This window comes from Ceratotherium simum, chromosome 4 (assembly GCF_057802395.1).
Source record: "Ceratotherium simum simum isolate JZ-2026a chromosome 4, ASM5780239v1, whole genome shotgun sequence".
NCBI lineage: Eukaryota > Metazoa > Chordata > Mammalia > Perissodactyla > Rhinocerotidae > Ceratotherium > Ceratotherium simum.
The window spans coordinates 39,411,563-39,431,276 of NC_141903.1; the positions used below are offsets into that span (position 1 = coordinate 39,411,563).

Here is a 19,714-nt window from a genome sequence, read left to right on the forward strand (position 1 = left end):
ACAGGGAACAAAAGAAAAAATAGATGAATTGTATGTCATCAAAATTTAAAAAATTTATGCATCCAAGGACACTATCAACAGAATAAAAAGGCAATTCGTAGAATGGGAGAAAATAGTTGCAAATCATGTATAAGAGATTAATATCCAGAATATATAAAGAACTCCTGTAACATTAAAAATGCAAACAACCCAATTCAAAAAATGCGCAAAGGACTTGAACAGATATTTCTCCAAAGAAGATATACAAATGGCTGATAGGCACATGAAAAGATGCTTAACATCCCTAATCAATAGGGAACAAAATGAAATCAAAACCACAATGAGGTATCATTTCACACCCATTAGGATGGCTATTACCAAAAAATAGAAAATAGCAAGTGTTGGTGAGGATGTAGAAAAACTGGAACACTTGTGCACTGTTGGTAGGAATATAAAATAGTACAGCCACTATGAAAAACAGTATGGTGGTTCCTCAAAAAATTAAAAATAGAACTACCATGTGATTCAGCAATTCCATTTCTGGGTATGTACCCAAAAGAATTGAAAGCAGGGACTTGAACAGATAATTGTACATCCATGTTCATAGCAGCATTATTCACAATAGCCAGAGGGTGGAAGCAATCCAACTGTCCTTTGATAGATAAATGGATAAACAAAATGTGGTATATACACAATGGAATATTATTCCCCTTATAAATGAAAGAAATCTTGACACATGCTACACTTGGATGAACTGAAGTCATGCTAAATGAAATAAGCCAGTCACAAAAGGACAAATCCTATATGATTCCATCTATATGAAGTACCTAGAGTAGTCAAAGTCATAGAGACAGAAAGTCAAACAGTGGTAACCAGGGGCTGAGGGAGAGGGAGAATGAAGAGTTAGTGTTTAATGGATACAGTTTCAGTTTTGCAAGATGAAAAGACTCCTGGAGATTGGTTGCACAACCATGTGAACGTACTTAATGCCACTGAACCATATACCTAAACATGGTTAAAATGGTAAATTCCAAGCTATGTATATTCTACCACAATAAAAAAAAATCTGATCATGGCACACCCCTCCCCATCCCTCTCCCCCAACTAAAACCCTACAGTGGCTTCTCATTGTCCTAAGGATAATGTCTAAAGTGCTTCCCACAGCCTATAAGTCGGGCATGGTCTGGCTCCCAGACATCTCTCCAGAGGAATTTTCTCTACTCTCTCCACTCTAGCTACACAAATCTCTCTAGCACTTGCCTCAGAGGCTTTATGCACATTGTTCTTTCAGCCCAAACTCTCTTCCCCAGTCCCCTCATCCTTCTGGTCTCAGTGTCAACTCCATCACCTCTCTCATCAATGGCAAGCTCCATGATGGCAGGGGCAACACAGTCGCAGCTGGCTGGAGTGTAGTTGGCTCTGTGGAGCCTGCCTCCAACAGGCCAGCAGGTTCCTGTGGGGCAAGCACACCTCAGCTGCTGCCTTCCTCCCCCATGTCCCAGAGTCCTCTCCCCATCCATGAGAGTGCGTGGAGTGCGAGTTCTCTGTGCCTGAGGCTCTGTCTTGGGCCTCTTAGGCCTGTGGAGGGATGTGTGTGTGAGTGTGTGCGTGAAGGGGGTTGTCCCAGGACTCCACTCCCCACTACTTATTCTCTAAACTGGCTTAGTCTGGGATTTGGCCAGAGGTATCCCACCGAGTGGATGTGTTTCTTTCCTCACCAGGCAGGACGGCCAGAGGTGGCCCCATTTGACTTCTCTGGACAGGGCATTGGGCCCATCCCTCATTCCATGGCCTTCTCTCCTGGCTTTGGAAAGTCTTCTGAGCACAATATTCTGGGCAGTGCCTCTCAGACCATGACACTGAATTATGGTTTCAAGCTCGGAGGCATTTTCCTCTGCATGAGAAATCTCTTTGCTCTCTCTTCTTTCCTGACATCCATGTTGCTGGGGCATCTGTGGCTGTTATTGGCCCCCCTCCTGCCCCCCAGCACCATGTAAACAAGTTATGCTCTAGGCCATGCAAGCAGACACCAGATCGGCTGGGGCTTCTCACAAGGGATGGGAGTTTTGAGCCCTTTCTGGCCACCCTGGCACCCATGTCCTACTTGCCCAGGGCTGCCTGGGCTCCTCCTCAAAGGACCCTGGTGTGAGAGGCAGAAGGGGCAGAGAGGTTAAGAGTGTAGGATCTGGAGTCTTATGGGCCAGGCTTGTGTTCCAGCCTCTTCCTAGCCTGTGACCTGGCAAACTACTTCACCTCTTTAAGCTTCCATTTCCACAGCAGTAAGATGAAAATTCTACTAGTACTTACCTATTTCATAGGACTGATGTAAGGAATAGAAAAGATCATGCATTTAGGTGCATAGCCCAATTCCTCCTCTGGCCCAATAGCTGAGCTGGCCTCTCAGTTGGCCAGTGCGGCCTCCTGTGTGGGAAAGGCACAACCTGGAAGGCCTTGGCCCCACTGCTGAGGGTCTTTGCAGCCCTCTCTACCCCAGGGGCCTGGTAGCCTGAGTGACAGCAGAGAAAAGGGAACCAGGCAGATCCCCTTTCCCATCTCCCTCTCCTTCCCTTTCCTGGTTGGGGCTCAGTGGGCAGGACTCAGATAAGGCTTGGGCAACCTACCTCTGGCTTGGGCTGCTCTCTGGCCTTCTGATGGAGTGGGGCACAGGGCAGGCACACACCTCCCCCCAGCAATCATCCACCCCTGGAAACGTCCAGTGTCTGACCCCTCAGCCCCGGGAGTCCATCCCCAGATGGCAGCACCTAATGCTTAGCCTGAGTCTCCAGGAAAAACAGGGTGGGGGCGTGTGTAGCACACAAAAAGGGAACTTGACTCTCTTTGGCTGGGAGGGGAAGGCAGACTCATGGCTGCTTGCGGTTCTCAGTCACATGGAGGACTCTCCAGCTGAAAGAGCAGAGCGGAGAACCCCTGTTGCGGAGGCTGGGATGGGGGCAGGGCAGGGGTCACAGGGATAGATGGAGGGGATTTGGCATTTTTAAGGAATCACGCGGTGATTTTTACTTTAAATTAAAGGATCTTTAAAAGTTATACTAATCCCCTCTTTGGCTTCTGATGTTGTCTCAAAAAGTCCAAGAGTGCGCATTTTGGATGCCCAAAGTCAAGCATAGCCGCAGCATGCCCAGTGAGAGCTAGGCCACCACTGGCAGCCCAAGGAGGTATGACCACTCGGGGCGGGTGAGCAGGGCAGAGCTGTGGGAAAGTGACAACGGGACCAGGCACACACACAAGGCTAAACATCACCTCTCAGGACACCTTCTTCAGACCCCCCTCTAAATTAACTGACCCCTTTCCCTCCAGGTTAACTCTTTCAACTCCTCTCATCTCCTCTTACAACTGGGAGCTCCTGGGTGTCCCTTCCTGTGGCCCCTGCTTCCTCAGATTCCTTCATCATCTGTCACAGAACCACAGTGCCATCTTTCAGAGTCCATGTGGATCCGCAGGGGTAGTGCTGTTAGCTGATTAACAATTCTCTTCCCCAGGAGTAGGGAAGCTTCACGAGAACAGGGACATGTCTGCTTTCTGGACCTAACACAAATATTTGTGGAACGAATTAAGAATGACTTTACTGGATGACGTGTCTTTCCCCAGACTGGAAGCTATGTAAGGGAGGGGCTCTGTCTGCTCGTCCATTGCTCTATTCCCAGCAGTGCACAGACCAGCAGTGGTGCAGTAGACAGCACCATCTTTGGGTCATTGGGTCGGCTCCGCCTGCTGGAATGAGTCAGCCTTGGCAGAGTGAAGTGTGGGAGGGTAGAACTGTCCCGTTCTCTGGGAAAGTGGGCTGCCTTTGGGAAAGACACAAAAAGGCTCTCAACTGCGCTGATCCTGAGCAGTCCTCAATGGCATAAGAGTAAGGATACCTAATGCTGTGCCAAATGTTTTATAAGGATCATCTCCTTTCATCCCCACGACGGACCTCGGAAGTAGATGCTATGGTTCTCTCTCTGTTACAGATGAGCAACAGAGGCACTGAGGGGTTAAGTGACAGACCCAAGGCCACACAGGAAGGGAGAAATGATGCCATGGCCACACTTTCCTCTCAGTGCTGAGGACATTTTAAGATGGAGAACACAAAAGGAGACGGGGGAAGGGATTTGAATGTGGGTCAGCACAGAGGGTATAGGCCTGGAAAACCTGGACTTGCTCACTTGTCAAATGGTGGTCTCCGGGAGTCAGGAGACTTAGGTTCCAGTCCTAGCTCGGCCATTTTCTGTGTTATGATGGTTCTCCCTTTCCTGAGCCTTGATCTCCTCATCTATATAATGGGACCGTACTGGCAACTACTTCACGGGGTGGTGCCAAGGATTCAAAAGTCCAACACAAAGGTGGGGGGTCACAATGCGGGAAGGGAGATGGACACTTGGGGCCAATAAGAGGAGTAAAGTGTGGTGAAGTGAACACTGAGGACTCGAAACCCCAGGGCTGGTGGAAACCGAAACGAAAACAAGCTCAACAAAGACTGAGGTTCAAACCTCCATGTGCTGTCTGGGCATTTGAGGGCCAGCTGCTGGCATCTCCCAAGACCATCCCTCAGGCTCCTGCTGAGCTGCTTCTGGGTGGAATCTCTGTATGAAGGAGCATCACAGCCCCGAGGAACAGAAACCCATACCTCGTGAAGACCCAGGCCAGCACACAGTTCCCATCCACACCAGCATACCTTTCTTTGGTTTTATTATTACAAACACACCGCAGCTCTGCCACACCTGGGGAATCCTGGGCTCTGCATGCTTTACCTACCCTCTCTTTTCTACCTGGACAGGGCCACACAGAAGTGTCCAAGCCACGTGTGGGCACAAGACACCTTTGACAGAGCAGTTCAACTCATAGCTTATAAGGATGCCATTTCTCCAGCTGCGAAAGAGCTTTACAAAAACCATACCAGGGCTCCCTCAGGATACTGGATTGCTTGATTCGTGTTTTATGAGCTCCACAAAACTTCAGCTCCTTTTTCCAGAGAGCTTGGCATAGGCAGAAAATTCCACGTTTGGGACAGGTCCTTTCTGGAAGTGAATGTCAGGCAGTGACATCCAGGTCTCTGCGTGCAGTGGGTTAACAGCCATGTTTGGGGGGGAAAAAGAAATTAAAAGTACATTTGTCTCCCTCCTCCCCCCACCCGCCCAAGCTTCAGATCTCATTATGTTGCAGGAAATGTACATTGAAGTATGATATTTGGATTCAAAAACATTCAGTCTCTTTGGCACATTCAGAGAAACTGGCGGGAGCCGCTGAAGGGCATTTGTCCTGTGGTCTGCAGACTACTGCTTCATCCTCTCTAATAACCGCTGATAGACAGGCGCTGAAAGAGAGAAATTTGAAAGGTGAAGACGATGCAGACTTCCCAAGTCTGTCCAGGACACTGTCGGAGTCACAAGCATGGGGGCCCAAACTCTCCTGCACACAGCAGGTGCCTTTTGGTTTGCGAAGCTTCATATCTTACTCAGTGATGTTCTGAACTGGGATTTTCTACCTCTACCACCTCGGAACCATGTCCTTACCACGGGCTCCTGCCAAGCTCCTGTGCAATATTCCCAGCTCCCAAAGCCAAAAACTCATATCAATCCTAAAAGGTTGGCACTCATTATCTCCATCTGACAGAGAAGGAAATTGGGGGTTCGGTGTCTGACCTCAAAAGCCAGGCTTGTTTTACTGCACATGATGTTCTTATGTACACACAGCAGATGGCAAGTTTGGGGCTGCTTGGGGGTAAGGGCCAAACGAGTCTAGAGGACTTCAAACCCAGACCAGACTTACCTAGTTTCACAGAGCTCTGGGCAGCCTGAAAGAAAACATAAGGTGTCAGGTTTTCTAGTGAAAGTCATACCTGCACCCACTTGCGGCAGTGGCTTTGCCCATTGCAACCCCTGCTCAGAAAAAATGCTGGGGCTGAGGAAGAGGAAGGGGAACGTGGAACCGCTGGGCCCTGGGGAGCCCCAGAGTCGGTCTTGTCAGCCCTAAGTGATGTGCAAGCCCCTCCCAAGAAGAGTCTGAGGTGGACATTCCTGGGAGACCTCAAAGCCAGACTTGCACTGAGACCAAAGCCCAGAGCTTGGGGAGCTGGGATACACAAGGGGTGGCTCTCAGGAGTAGGGGCTCAGGGCCAAGAACCCTTCTCGAGGGGCACTAAGGAGACCCCTCTGTCCAAAAGTAAAGTGAGGTATTCCAGCTCCAGGCCTCTGGGTTAAGGGCTACTTCCTGCACCCTGTTCTCTTGAAATCCAAACTCTGTACAGCACCCCATATTCCCAAGGGGCTCCATCTGACCCAAAGCAGCAAAGAGGCCTGACTGGGGCTCCTGGGCCCTGGGCAACCTGGGGAGTAGGAAGAGAAGCACAGAAAGAGTCGGAGAGGTTCTGAGAGGGAGGTGGGGCTGAGGCAAGGAAGGGAGGTTCCATATACATAGTGTGCCCTGTATCCAGAATCCACACCACTGCCCAAGAGAGCTCCAGTATCACCCAAGATGGGCCATGTCACGGAAAAACGGAGGAGTGACTTGGAGGCCAGGCTCAGGGCAGGTCGGGCTGCTACAAAGCGAATTTGGGATGGGTTGCCCTCCTTGGACAGACGGATTCCAGAGCTGTTTCTGTTCTTATCAGCAGTGGCTTCCCACAGACTGAGAGCTCAGATGCCTCGGTTTGAAGGCCTGGGCTTTCACACACAAAGGAAGCAGAGGCTGCCTAGGTTCTTTTCTCTGAACTCAACACAGGCCAGGGCTAAGGATGCCCCAATGGGAGTGGGGAGAAGTTTCAAGAGAGCCCTAGGAGAGCAGCCAAGGAAGACAGGGGCCCAGAGAGCCTCCTCCACGGCCCAAGCAGAGGACCCAAGGCTGCCCAGGCCAGGGGCGAACCTAGCAGGCGTCTTACCCTGGAAAATGCTGATGCTTGTTTGAAGATTTCAAGCGCAGAGTCTGCAAGTTCGTCCCCTCGTTCCTGAGGTCTGTTGGCTGGAGATGAAAGAAAAGACAGCTTTGGTGAGAGAGAAACTATTAGCACGACATTCATAACAACCGTGACTGAGGGGCACTGTTGGGCTTTCTGGTTCACATTCTCAAATGAATTTTTCCTTTATAACTTTTCATAACTTATGGTAGAATTTGGCCCATGGCGAGAGACTCAAAGAAAAATGAATGCACAAGTGAGGACAGAGGCTGGATTCAAGTTCAGCTTTGCTGGAGGTAAAGAGAGCTCACACGAGGCGAGACGCTGTAAGAGGGGTGCTCTGAACCACGTTCACAGCATCCACATGTAACAAAAAATGGGCTGTGTCTGTGTGGGGCTAAGACAGCTAGGCAATTCAGCAAAGAGAAATCTGTCCCTGAGATCCTTAGTGTAGTGCATTCGAGCCAACAGCTCCTAATTCTCTTTTCAATCAGCCATAGCAATGTTGTCCATGGAGGCTCAGCTTACATGTCGCGTATTATTCTTATCTTTACTTAGAACACTTTTTCTATTGAGCACCAACTGCCATGTGCAGAGAAGGGCCAGCTTCAGACTGAGTGGGGATGTGGTACTTCAGGCCTGACCTGGAGGCTGCAGGACAGTGGAGATGGCATACACCACGCCATTGGTGGCCATGATGTCAGCTTCAGCGACAGGTTCCTTATTGACATTCACTACATTGTTTTTCTAGGAGAAAAAAGACAACAATTGCTGAATGTAGAGCATATTTATCTCATTCATTCAGCAAAGGTTTGCTGAGCACTTCTAGAAGCTCATTGCTAAGTGCTGGGGATACTCTGGTGAATGGAACCGTCCCTGCCCGCTGCAGACCTACAGTCTTGTGGATTCATTCTAGTCCCCTGGGTAGACTCAGCATGTGGTAGTTTACAAAATAGTCTTTTGTGTTATTCACTTAGTCCTCACAGCAGTGTATGGAGAGGAGGTCAATACTATTGCCTTGTTTAACAGAAGAGGAAACTGAGACTCAAGAGAGGCCAGGTGCCTCCTTTAAACTACGTAGGTGGGACGGCTGGGAACAGATGCCAGGCCTCCAGCTCTGGGTGAAGGGCTCTTTCCACTTCTCCTCGATGCCCTACTTCAGATTTCCTCACAAGAAGCACTACCTCAGGCCTTCCCAAACAACCCACGTATCAGACTCCAGGGAGAAGAGCGAACTGAAGCCTGTGACAGACAGGACCCCCACACCCAAATCGAGGAGCTGGGAGATTCCCAGGTGACCTGCAGAAGTCAAATAAGTCATCACATCCCTCCCTACAGGCCTTCCCATGCTCCAGAGAGAAAGTGACGAACAAAGGGACGGTTGAAGGTTAGGAGAGAGGAGCAGAGAGCAGAAGTTGAGCCAGCCACACACTGAAAGAGCGGCCCCTCCACAGGGGTGTCAGTGGCCTTGGTTGGTGCAGCCAGAGAGGCCACAGGCAGCTTTGCAGAGCTGGGCTGGCTATCTCTTCTTTTCTCCAAGGTAGGGACCCTCTGAGGCAGCTCCCGAGTGGAATATGTATCATCAACGTGCAGAGCAAGGGAAGGCTCACAGACCAAGCACAAAAGAAAGCCTCTTGGGATGGTCTGGCTCATGGTGCAGCACAGTGAGCCCCTGGATTCGGGATGGGTGGGAGGGGATTGGGGATTGATTTCTCAAGACACATAAGTAATTTCCTATCGTCTCCTTAAGGGAAGGAAGATCTAACAGCCTTTCCCACATGCTAAATGAGATGCTTATTCCTCTGCAAATCTGAAAGTTCTTATTTATGTCTAACCACAATCTTGCTTGATTTCCCTGAAGACCCTTTTCTCTTTTCACTGTTCTCTTTCTCTTTGGACAAAAGGCACTCAGAGATTCAAGACGCATCTTAAAAACAGTGTGTGTGTCTAATGCCATCCCAGGGGCGAGATGTGCCCTGGAACCCTAGTGGCAGGGCACGGCCAGCCTTTTAATTTTTAGACACACTCACTGAGCTGACTTCCAGCTTGTCGCCTTGGAGAGACTTCAGCCGCACCAGGGCCCCAATGCCTCCACTAACCAGGATTTCATCGCCAATGTGGTATTTCAGGATGTTGGCAAGCTCCTTGGCATTGCCTGCAGGTTTATGGGAAAAGGGGACAAAGTTAATCACAAGGTTGGCAATTCGTGTGGTCAAGGAGGGCCCCCAGAGAAGATGCCAGTGGTCACCCCTGAGATGGAGAACTCCCTGCCCAGGTAACAAGCACTCATTAAACACTCACCATGTGCCCAGCCCTCTGACCCACTGTCTGCATGGTCAGGAGCACAAGGCACACGTCCATGGCTTTGAATCTGCCCCTGCAGTCGGCAGGCTGCTGGGTTAAGCAAATGCTCTCTGTGATGCTGAGAAAGAGTTAATCCATACTCCTCCACGAGTATGACTCATGTTTCCATGAGCTAAATATTTGCTTGGAAAGCCAGGGGACCTTTCCAGCACCAGCATCTGGGACATTTCATCATCAGTGTGGCTCCCGACGGTTATAACACAGTAGTGAAATATTTACACATTCTGCCCTCAAATGCATATTCTGAGACGGCTGTTTCCTGAAGGCAGAACTTAAAAGACTCAACAGCTGCATTCTGGAGGAGCTATGGAGCCGATGAGGTCAGGGCCAAGGGGGATATTCCCTCCGCAGCATCCCTCCTTGTCACGTCTCAGCATTCCTTCCAGCCCACATCAGCTTCTCCACCAACTGGGGAAAGCATCCAATTGCTCATAAAGGTGCACAGGCATTTCCCAAATTAAGTGTGGGAGGCAATTCTGAAAGCTGCCAGCTGCCCTCTCGTCTTTGTCAAGCTGCCCCTGATGCTCAAATTACCAGCCAAATGGCTGGATTTCCCCAGGGCTCATGGATGGCTATTTCCAGCATCTTGAAACGGAGAAGAAGGAAGTTTTAAAGCATTTTGGAGAGTTCTCTTGGTTAACAAATCCACATTCGTGCCATGGGATGGAGCCACCAGGTACCAAGTGATTTCTAAGTATCCACAACCTGGAGCCAACAAGAGTTCCCTTCCACAAAAACATTGCTTGGAGGTGCTGAGCCAAGAGAGTCCCCGGAGTGCAAGGGGCCTCCCTCTTCTGAGATCTCTAACACCTGCATTGACCTTTAACACCTGGACGCCCTCCGTCCCCAGGAGCCTGGGGGTCTAATCTTGCTGGCAGGCCTGGGGGAGGGTGTGTATGGGAAGCTTTGCCCGGGCCCCTCCTCGGCTCCTTCACACTGCAAATGAAAGGGAAGCTGAGCGGGCTCAGGCCACCTGGGAAATATTCTGTTCCTGCTGGACAGGGAGAGGATGGAAAGTTTATGTTCCAGAATGAACTTCTCCCCTCTTCTCAGGAACATATGTCAGCATCACAGACATAGGCATTCATTTAGCAATAAAGAAAATGAAACCGGACACAAATTCAGCTCACAGCTGCCTGCAACCTGAACTTTCTATTCTCCTGCTCCAGAGCAGGAAGGGAGGTGTAGACGATATGGGCCCAAAGGTTTGGCCAAGGTCCTTCCTCCTCCTCAGGCTCATCTTTCTGTGATGGGTAGAAGACTCTCTCATGCACATGCATCAGAGCTAAACACCACAACCCCTTCCCATCTGCCAATTATCATACCCAGTACTGATACAGGACATGTGCCCAGCTCTGTGGACAACACACATTTAATCTTCACAACACACTGAGCAAGGTAGTCTTACCACTCTCATTTTTCTAGTGGGGAAACTGAGGCTAAGCAAGGCCAAGCAACTTAGAGGCCACTTAGCTGGTAAACACCAGAGCCAGGATTTGAACCTGCTCTCAGGTAATCCAGGGGCCCACGCTCTTAACCACTAGATTGCCTCTCAGACCTCCTGAATTGCATTTCTCAGGGCCACGACTAGCTTCTCAGGAAAGCTTTTATCCTGAGGGACTTTGTTATCATTATGGCTTGACTATCACTGTTCTCACAAATCCTCAGTGGAAGGCACGCCTGGGTGACCAGGCTGTTGTGACCCCCCTTCAATTCCTTCCTTTCTTCTCTGCCTTGGTTGGTGCCTGAGGAGGCTGACTGCTGGGTACATCATCCGGGCTCCCTCGCCCTCCTGTAATCAGCTGACAGGAGGCCTGGCAGACGGCGGGCATGTGGGAGGAGAGGGAGGCTGAGTCACTTAGTGGCCCCCTTGCCATGATTCTGATGGCAGCTGCATGTGGCTCCGGCCACTGTCCTGTGCCCCTCCCTCCTCCAAGGCTCCAGCTCTCCCTGGTTTCTGCCCTGCCCTCTCTGTCCCTAGGCCTGGAGTGGTAAACGCTTCCCATGGTAGCTAGTCCCTGGGTGTCATCACCCTTTGCTGACTCCTTAATCCTGTCCACATCTTTGCAAACAGTTTCTTCATTAAATTCCTTTCAGTCAAACTCTTTATAATGTGCCAACTGTTTCCTACTGGGACCCTGACCTAGACAGTTACTTTAGAAAAGCTGAAAAATGTACTTAAGTTGGTCTTTACCCAAGAGTTTGTTCAGTTCTCCTGGTGGCATGGCTTGGAAGGCTTCATTTGTAGGAGCAAAGACTGTGTAGACTCCTTCCCGGTTGAGAGTCTCCGTCAGCCCTGCAGACTGGATGGCGGCTACCAGCATGCTGCGGATATACACAGAAAATGTCACCTGCCAGTAGGGGTTGGGTGGGGTGCCACTTTCCCAAAAACCTCACCACTGTGGGTAGGTGAAGCCAAGATCACTGGGGTTCACACCTCTTGCTGGTTTTCATCCCCTCCCCAGGCACAAAGAGGGAACGATTCCAGTTTGCATCTTCTCTCCATAAATGCTAAGCTCAGTTAAATGGCCAGAAGTCACAGGCCAGAGTGGGAAGGAGGAAGAGAGAAGTCAGCAGCACGGCTGACCCAGAGATTGGCTGAGCCACTGGGCCCTGGGAATGTGATTCCAGGGAGGGCAAAGTGTGGGTGATCTCCCAGGCTCTTGTGCAGGTGGATGAACTCAGTGACAGGAAACACTCAATGTCACAGCACCCAATGGTGAGCGAGCAAGTCAGAAACAGAGAGAGCAGGACAAGAAAACAGAGTGACATGGGGAGCCTGAGAAAGAGCGGCAAGGAATCTTCAGGTGCAATTATTTGACACCACACGGAACACCACTCATCACACACTCAAAACCAGGTGCTCTCAGCTTACTTGGACTTTAAAATGGGAGTGTGATGTTTTCCTTGCATTTCAAGAATAAAAATGCAGTCTCCTCCCTGTTTCCCTGGATGTGAGGATTACACTCCCAGAAGTAACCCTTCTTCCCAACATAAGCTTTCAAGGTGACCCTCATCTTTTCCACATTCCAAGCCTAGAAGGTCACACCAGCGCACCACAGTGTTAATTGAACCCAGGAGGAAGTGGGGAGCTTGACAGATAGTGAGGCCCAGTGTCCTGCACCAGCATGAACATTTGGCAGAAGACCCCCAAGGATTGGGCTGGTTACCTGAAGCGATTGTCCCCCTTCAGGACATCCATGACGGTCCCCACTGGGGGCGTCAGCACCCGGTCCATGGTGAACAGAGTCCCGTACCGCCCCCTCTTGTCATGGGCAGCGATGCAGCTGTTCTCGATGCATAGGCTCTGTGCAAAACAGGGGCAGAGAAAGGGCAGGTTATCCCCCCAAGCAGGGGACTCCTGATTTGTTCAGGGAATGTGCTGATGGCTTCATCCACATAGATCATTAAATATACTGGGGTGGGTCTTTCAGACTAGGATAAAATGACGTGTTTTCTCCAGGAAAGAAAAAAATAAAAATGATGTTCCTTAAGGAAAGAAGGGCCATGGAGTGCCCAATAAAGATACAGAGAGGCCTCATAATGAGAACATCATGTTACACGTGAGGCTCATTGACAGTGATCAAGTAAAAGGATGGAGTCTATTGATATATTTATTTAACAGATGACTACCATCTTTAGTCCAATGGTGCTAGCTGGTCCCAAGAAAGGGCTATGTTGTGTTGTGCTTCCTGTTTGATATTCCAGGGTAACTGCTGGGTTTGAAGAGAGAGAAGAGAACCTTCTGGACCAAGGAGAGCTGTGCTCCAGTTTGGGGGCTTCTCTTCACATAAGCTAAAAAGGACTCCAAACCTCCACCCCTCCTCCTTTTGTTTGTCACTCTGAGTTCCAGGTGGACTGCTGTCTACCCAGCCAGGTCACACAGGTGTGTGGTTTATTCCCAAAGGCCTCCAGAAGAGGAGAGTCTCATCCTTCTGCAGGATCCCATTTTGATCCTTTGATATTAGATATACTTTCCAGAAATTCCCTCCTTCCTTCTTAGAAACCAGTTCTTAGGCAAGCTCCTGCTTATTGAGGACATTTTTTTTTACACTAAGACAGCTTCCATTTCTTAGAGCTGAGACAAAGAAGGAGCATGATTTAGGTCTCAGAACTTACATTACGATAAACAAAAACTCTCAGTTTTTTGCCACCCAGCGTGTCCAGGGTCTGTCCATGGTACAGATACTTGGAGGACAGCTGGTCTTTAATCATGTGATTCCGAAGCAAATTCCTCATTTGGGCATCAATTGGAGGGGTTCCATCTGCAAGAGAAGGTGTGGTTAGGTCAGAGGCATGCTCCAGAAATGAAGAGAACGAGAGACAAAGGTAGTGAAAAGCCCACCCCTCTTTGAGTTTGGAAATGGAGATTGGGAAATCAAGGGAGGCTGCCAATATTCCTTAACATCTGGCATCTGAGAATTCAAAAAACGGAGAAAGGTCTAGATCATCGAGGGTGTTTGGAGTTTTGCCCTAAGAGGGAGGGGAAGGCACGGATACAACTTGGCCTTCTTCTCTGCCTTCCCTGTGGCCATGGTTCAGCTGTACCCTCACTCTGACCTCTTGACTATCACATTGGCAACTGACCCTGCAAATCAAAAGGCAAAGGAATGTTCTGCTCTCCTGACAGATGCAAACTCTAGAATTTTGAGGACCAGATCCCCAGATGCATCCTCTGCTCTGCCAAAGAAACAACGGGGCCTCTGAAGTTTCTGGTGACGTCACCTCTGCTTTCCATTGAGCTGGGTGGAAGCGCTCACGTTCCACATGGTGCTGCCGATCGGGGAGAGTGCTGTGGAGGTGACAGTGGGGGGCAGCTGCCCCCAGAGACAAGCTCATAGGGATGCCTTCACCACATTACCTTTGAATACAGAATTCAGGGGGGCCAGGAGAGTCAACCGCTCGTTTCCGGAGAGATGAGTGCCGAGGCCCGCTTGTCTGAAAAGGTCCACGGCTGTGGAAACATCCGAGTCTGCAGCCAACTCAAATAGCGTCTTGGCTACAAGGAAGGAGAAAGTCGGTTCCAAGTTAAAAGTGCTGTTTTCATTTATTGTTTGTCCACCCGAGAGCATGACATAGATCAGCAGGAATGTCACCTCATGAATCAACAACCCCTCTAAACGCTGCTGGAGCACAGCAGGCTTGTGTCATCAGGGGAGCAGTGGCTCAGAAAATCTTTCTGGTTGGGGAAGTGAGGTGAGGTTCAGTTCAGCAGAGGTCAGCCTCTGTCCCAGCCCCTGGTGAGGGCACTTCCAATGCTGGGGAGAAAGGCAGCATTGTCTGTGTTGTGGCTTCTGAAGAGTAGATAATGCCAGTGACCACACCCATACAAAGAGTTTTCTTGTGGCTTCGTTTTGTTCTTGTGAAATTCCTTCACTCATGGGCAGTAGACCTCCCTGGAATTCCACACTGGGGCTAGGATGCTGAATGACACACAAGCCAAAGTCCATTTGGTCATTTCTCCCAGGACAACTGACCCTGGGATCCTCTGGCACTATTGGAAAAAACAATGCTCTGAGGTCAGCAAATGGCCCTTTGTGCCCAACGAGAGCAGGCAGATCTGCTGAAAGCCTACTTGATTGAGTCGCTCCCTCCCCAGACACCTTCAATGGCTCCCCACTGCCTCCAAGATAGCATCTGAACTCCCATGCCTGCAGCTCAAGATTCTTCACTGTCTGGCCACAACCCACCAGGTGCATAGGCCTTCTCTTCTGAGAGGCTGTGAGCTGGATGCAGGCAGGGAAGCAGCCCCAAAGACCCCTGAATTCCCCCAGCCCCGCCACCATGGATGGCAGACAGGACAGTGAGCCTGGCAGGACCAAGGCCCCGAGGCCTGGCTTACCTGAGTCTGGGATGAGCAGCTCGTCGATGTAGTGGATCACACCATTGGTGGCCAGGACGTCTTTATTAGAGATGATGGGCTTCCCGTTGATGGTGAGCATGTCCCCGCTGCAGCCCACCTCCAGTGTGGTGCCCTCCAGGGTCTCCATGGACAGCCCCGCAACAATGGCTTCAGCACACATGGCTGACTTCAGGATGTGGTTCTTCAGCAGGTCTGGGGGCCGTACAGGACATAGGTCGAGTCAGAGCCTGCTCCAGGCTGCCCACAGCTGTAGGGATTCTATTGTCGCCCATGCTGACCTTCAGACGAGGCTGGGGCACCGCACGGCCTCGATCCTCCTCTCCTCCTGCCTGCTGACCTCTAAAACCCGCCGGGGCTCTGCAGTCAGACTGCCCGAGTTTCAATCCCAGTTCAGCCACTTTCCAGTGGTGCAGCCCTGGACAAGTCATCTAGGCTCTTTGCGTCTCCACTTGCTCATCAGCCAAGTGCAGAGGAGCACAGCACTCACCTCCCAGGGCTGCTGTGAGGAGGGCATGAACTTTGGGCGTAGAGCACCCAGCACAGAGCCTGACGCCAGGGTATATGCCCAGCACAAGTCAGCAACTAGCTTCTCAGCACCTGAACTTGAGGGTGAGCTCTCTTACTAGGACCTGGACTTCAGGGACGGGAAAAACGCAAATGAGTTCACCCTGGGATTTCTCATCTACGGACCTTTATAAAAATGTAGAATGTGGTGGGAAAAGATGGAAATGTTAGCAAATGAGAGTTTTGAATTATTTGTACATTTTATTTGTTTTTGTTGATTTCACCCATGGGTCTACCAGCTGCCAGGATCTGTCTTAGGGGCTGGAGGTGGTGATCAGTAAGACAGGGTCTTTGCCACTCCATTCACTTCACCCATAAATCATAAATATAGTTGTTTATTTACTTGTCCAAGTGCTGCTTTAGGAACAAGGCAAGGGCTGGGGGCCCTGAGGAAGCTGCAAGGAGCAGTCAAAGGGGACGTGCCCCCAGCCTCAGCCAGGCAGAGCAGGTTCCCGGACCTCTGCTCACCAAGGTCACCAAGGCCCTTTGTCTCGCGTTCTCACCGCAGAGGCAAGTTTCAACTTGTCCTGATCGTGGGAACCAAAACAGGGCTGTCATGGACAGGAGGACATGCTGAGGCCCTGTAGAGGCAGCGGGCTCCTGCGTAAGTGTTGAGGACCTCGAAAGCCAGTGCTGACCCAATTCAGCCGGCAGGGAAGAGAAAGGATGGCAAGACTGCTATGGGAATGAGGCTTTGGGGATTAGCTTTTCGGGGAAGGAAACAGAAGGCCAGGGTGGGGGAGGGGTGACCTGCCAAGGCCACTCGGACGGTGAGCAGGGCCAGGGCTGGAAGCCAGTCTTCAAACAAGGCACACTGGCTGGGGGCCACTTCTCGCCTGTCTGCCAACCCACTAGTAACAACAGGAGACTGTCGGGGTGGACTCACAGCCCTCTGCCTTCCAGCCTGCCAGCTACGGCCCTACACAGGGGGCCCTTGCTTTGAGCAGATTACTGAGTAGGAAAAGGCAGAGGTACAAAAGGGATAAATTAGGCATGCTTTTTTTCCTTTCACTTTATAATGAAAAGTTCTGGTATCTACAAAGATAAAAACGTGCTCTGTAAAAAACATGTTTTAGGGAGAACATTGCTCTAATGGAAAGCTAAACATGCCAAGCTGCGCCCAAGTCTCATGTCCTCCAGGAAGCCTTCAGAACCCCTGGGCTGCAGGTGCACCACCCCTGCCCTCATCCCCATGGTGTTGGGAGTATCTCTGTCTTTGCACTCACGACGTCAGATCCTAACAACCTGTTTTTAAGCCTATTTTCCCAACTAGGCTTAAACTTCCTTGAAGGCAAAGGCTGTACCGTGTTCACTTTTGTGGCCCCAGTTCCTGGCACAGGCCAGGCCCATCGAGGCACCACAACATCTGGACACAACAGATCCCCATCTGTGCTCTCAGAAATGTGCCCTTTCCCATCCCTGCATGGCTGCAAGGAGAACATTTTACGTGTATAGGGTGTCTAAAATGCATTAGGCTTTTATATAGTACATTTCAAAGGTGAGTTTAAATGGATTCAAGGGAATGAAGCCACCCCTGGATTATATCTGGGAGGAATAAGTGTGGTTGGGGTTCACAGGGCACCTGGGGCCTACTCCCCTTTGCAGGGGACTCAGGGATCAGCAGGCAGCAGCTTAGTGGTCCTGGAGATGAAGGGGGTGGGTGAGGGCGGGGGGAGGCAGAGCCCTGTCTCCTCTTCTGATCTCCCTCCCATGCTTGGTCCTTCCCTCTCTTCCAGCGATAATCAACGCACCCGGTAACTTAGCAGCCCACCCAGGAGGCGAGGAAGGACCCAGAAATGAAGCGTCAACAGTTGACTGCTACTGGTTTTTAACTGTAATTTTGGATTACCCATGAGACTCCTGGCCAGACATAGGAAGAGTTTTAGGGTCAGAATGATGATTCCATTTCAAGGATGCCAGGACCTGCCATCCCCTCCCCACACCTCCAGGCTGCTGCCCGCCTGGCCACCGTGCTTTGGCTTTGATCATTCGGGCCTTTAACTCCCCCTGAGTCTGGCCAGGGCCTGCTTTGGACCTCCAGCCCTGCCTCCCTCCTCAGCCCAACTGTGTCCCTAGACAAAGGCTGCTGGATTCCGTCCTCGCCTCTCTGACCAGGGCTCTGCTCTGGCCTCTGCAGAGACAGGGGCGGCTGGGAGCTATGGGACAGGAGGACAGTAGAGTATCTATCCTGTGACAGGATGGCAGGCAGCAGTCCTATCTGGGACAAGAGCAGGCCTTGGCCTCAGTCTGGCTGCTCCAATGAGGCAGCAGCAGGGACCGAGGGGTGCTCACCTCTTAGGGCTTCTGGGTCACCCAGGATCCGGTTCAGGGTCTCGGCAGGGATCTTCTCGAAGGCCTCGTTGGTCGGGGCCAAGAGCGTGAACTGGCCATTACTTTCGAGCAGGGTGTTGAGGCCTGATGCGGCCACCGCAGCCTGTGGGGAGAGGAGACAGAGAGCACCCTGAAGGTTCTGGGCTTCTCTGCAGATGAGAGGCACACTCAGCCTTGCCGTGTTCCCTCGGAGGGCTCCAGGCTTGTGTAGAAGCCAAAGACGAAGACGAGCCGAAGCAAAGCTCACCTCTACCATGGCCGGGGGGGCCTTGCCAGGCCTGAGCTCCAGCCACTCTGGCCATCTCAGTGACCTCACACCTCTTCCTCCCACCGCCAGGCCTTTGGCTGTCGCTCCCTCTGCCCTCCCCCTTTCTTTGCTTCTCTGATTCCTATTCCCTCTTTGGGTCTGGACTGAAATGTCCTTTCTCTAGGTGGTCAACTTAGCAATGCTCCCCACCCCCACCCCCGCTCTGCCCCACCACTGCCCCTGCCACTGCCTCCAGATGAAAATGAGTCTGTTAGATGTTCACGGCTCGTGCTCCTCCTTATGTTGTAATCAAATAGTTATTGGTAACAATTCCTTGTGTGAGCTCCGTGAGTGGAAGGATCACATAACCCACTCTCTACAGAGCAGCCAGAAGGATCTTCTAAAAGTGCAAATGGCTCCCTGCTGCTTTCAGGGTGAAGACACTCTCCTCTGACGGGTCTACAGGGCCCTCCCTGCAGGATCTGGCCCCCACTGGCCTGGCCACCCCCACCTCCCGTTCCGGCCACCTCGTTGACTTCCTCTTGCTGTTCCCGCTTCTGAGCCTTTGCTCTTGCTCCCTCTCTGCCGGCTGTGCTCCTCTCCCTGCGTTTTGTATAACTGGCCATTCTCATCCTTCAGGGCTCAGCTCAAAAGTCACCTCCTCCAAGAGCCCTTCCCTGACCATCCAGTCCCAACTGGCCTCCTCTGCTCACCACTTACACACTGACTTCACACACTTGGCACAATCTGAGGCTACCTTGTTTGTCTCCCCAGAAAGAATATAAGTGCCCTTGAGGACAGAAATTTGTCTGTCTTATTCACCTCTATACCCCTGGCACATAGAACAATACCTGAGAAGTAGCAGGTGCTTAATAAGTATGTTACTAGAAGGAAAGGTGGGTGTTAGGGAGAGCCAAAGAGGAAGAAGAAAGGAAGGAATATTTGCCAAACCTAAATAGTAAGAGGATGTTACTCAGTGGCGAATCAGATGCTGGTAAGCAAGACACGCCACCAACTTTGTGGGAACATCATCCCCTTGCAGACCCCTGACCTTCGAGCGACCCAGAAAGAAAGCAGGGGAAGAGCTTAGAGAGCAGGGTCCCCAGGCCCTCCAGAGCCACTTCCTGAGGCCACTTCAGTGCCAGCCCTGCCCAGGGGTGTTTGTCTCTCTGTGTTGGAGATCTCCAGGGGAGGAACCACCCCACTCCCACTTGGTATCCTTTGTGGTCAGGAAGTTCTCCTTGAATCAGGGCAAAAACCCTGACGGTGCAGCTTGTGTTCACTTCCTCTGCACAGCCATTGCCAAGAGGAACGCCCACTCACCACTCTAGTTGTAAGACAAACGCCTGCTGGGAAGGGAGAAGGAACGATATTCTGTGGCCCCAGAGCAGTTAGAAACCACGCCAGAAGTCAAACCCCAGAGTCCCATGTCCACACTGGTGGCCTCTCTGCTGGTCTGTGCTCCAAGGAA

The 19,714-nt window shown here is 51.1% G+C and overlaps 1 protein-coding gene across 2 annotated transcripts in view; it reads right to left on the reverse strand.

The window, feature by feature from the left end:
- Nucleotides 1–4,654: 4,654 nt before the first annotated feature.
- The window catches only part of TGFBI (transforming growth factor beta induced), a 32,495-nt gene continuing 17,435 nt past the window's right edge, over nt 4,655–19,714 (reverse strand). Inside the window, exons 7-17 of one of the 2 annotated variants that reach the window (XM_004420169.3) lie at nt 17,958–18,099; nt 15,081–15,293; nt 14,100–14,237; nt 13,358–13,503; nt 12,409–12,545; nt 11,433–11,563; nt 8,905–9,029; nt 7,519–7,621; nt 6,860–6,939; nt 5,752–5,776; nt 4,655–5,296 (exon numbers count right to left, since the gene is read on the reverse strand). In XM_004420169.3, coding sequence (XP_004420226.1) covers nt 5,256–5,296; nt 5,752–5,776; nt 6,860–6,939; nt 7,519–7,621; nt 8,905–9,029; nt 11,433–11,563; nt 12,409–12,545; nt 13,358–13,503; nt 14,100–14,237; nt 15,081–15,293; nt 17,958–18,099 — 1,281 coding nt within the window. In that variant the 3' untranslated portion in view covers nt 4,655–5,255. The remainder of the gene's footprint in view (nt 5,297–5,751; nt 5,777–6,859; nt 6,940–7,518; nt 7,622–8,904; nt 9,030–11,432; nt 11,564–12,408; nt 12,546–13,357; nt 13,504–14,099; nt 14,238–15,080; nt 15,294–17,957; nt 18,100–19,714) is intronic. The other variant, XM_087429763.1, reaches the window with a different exon arrangement.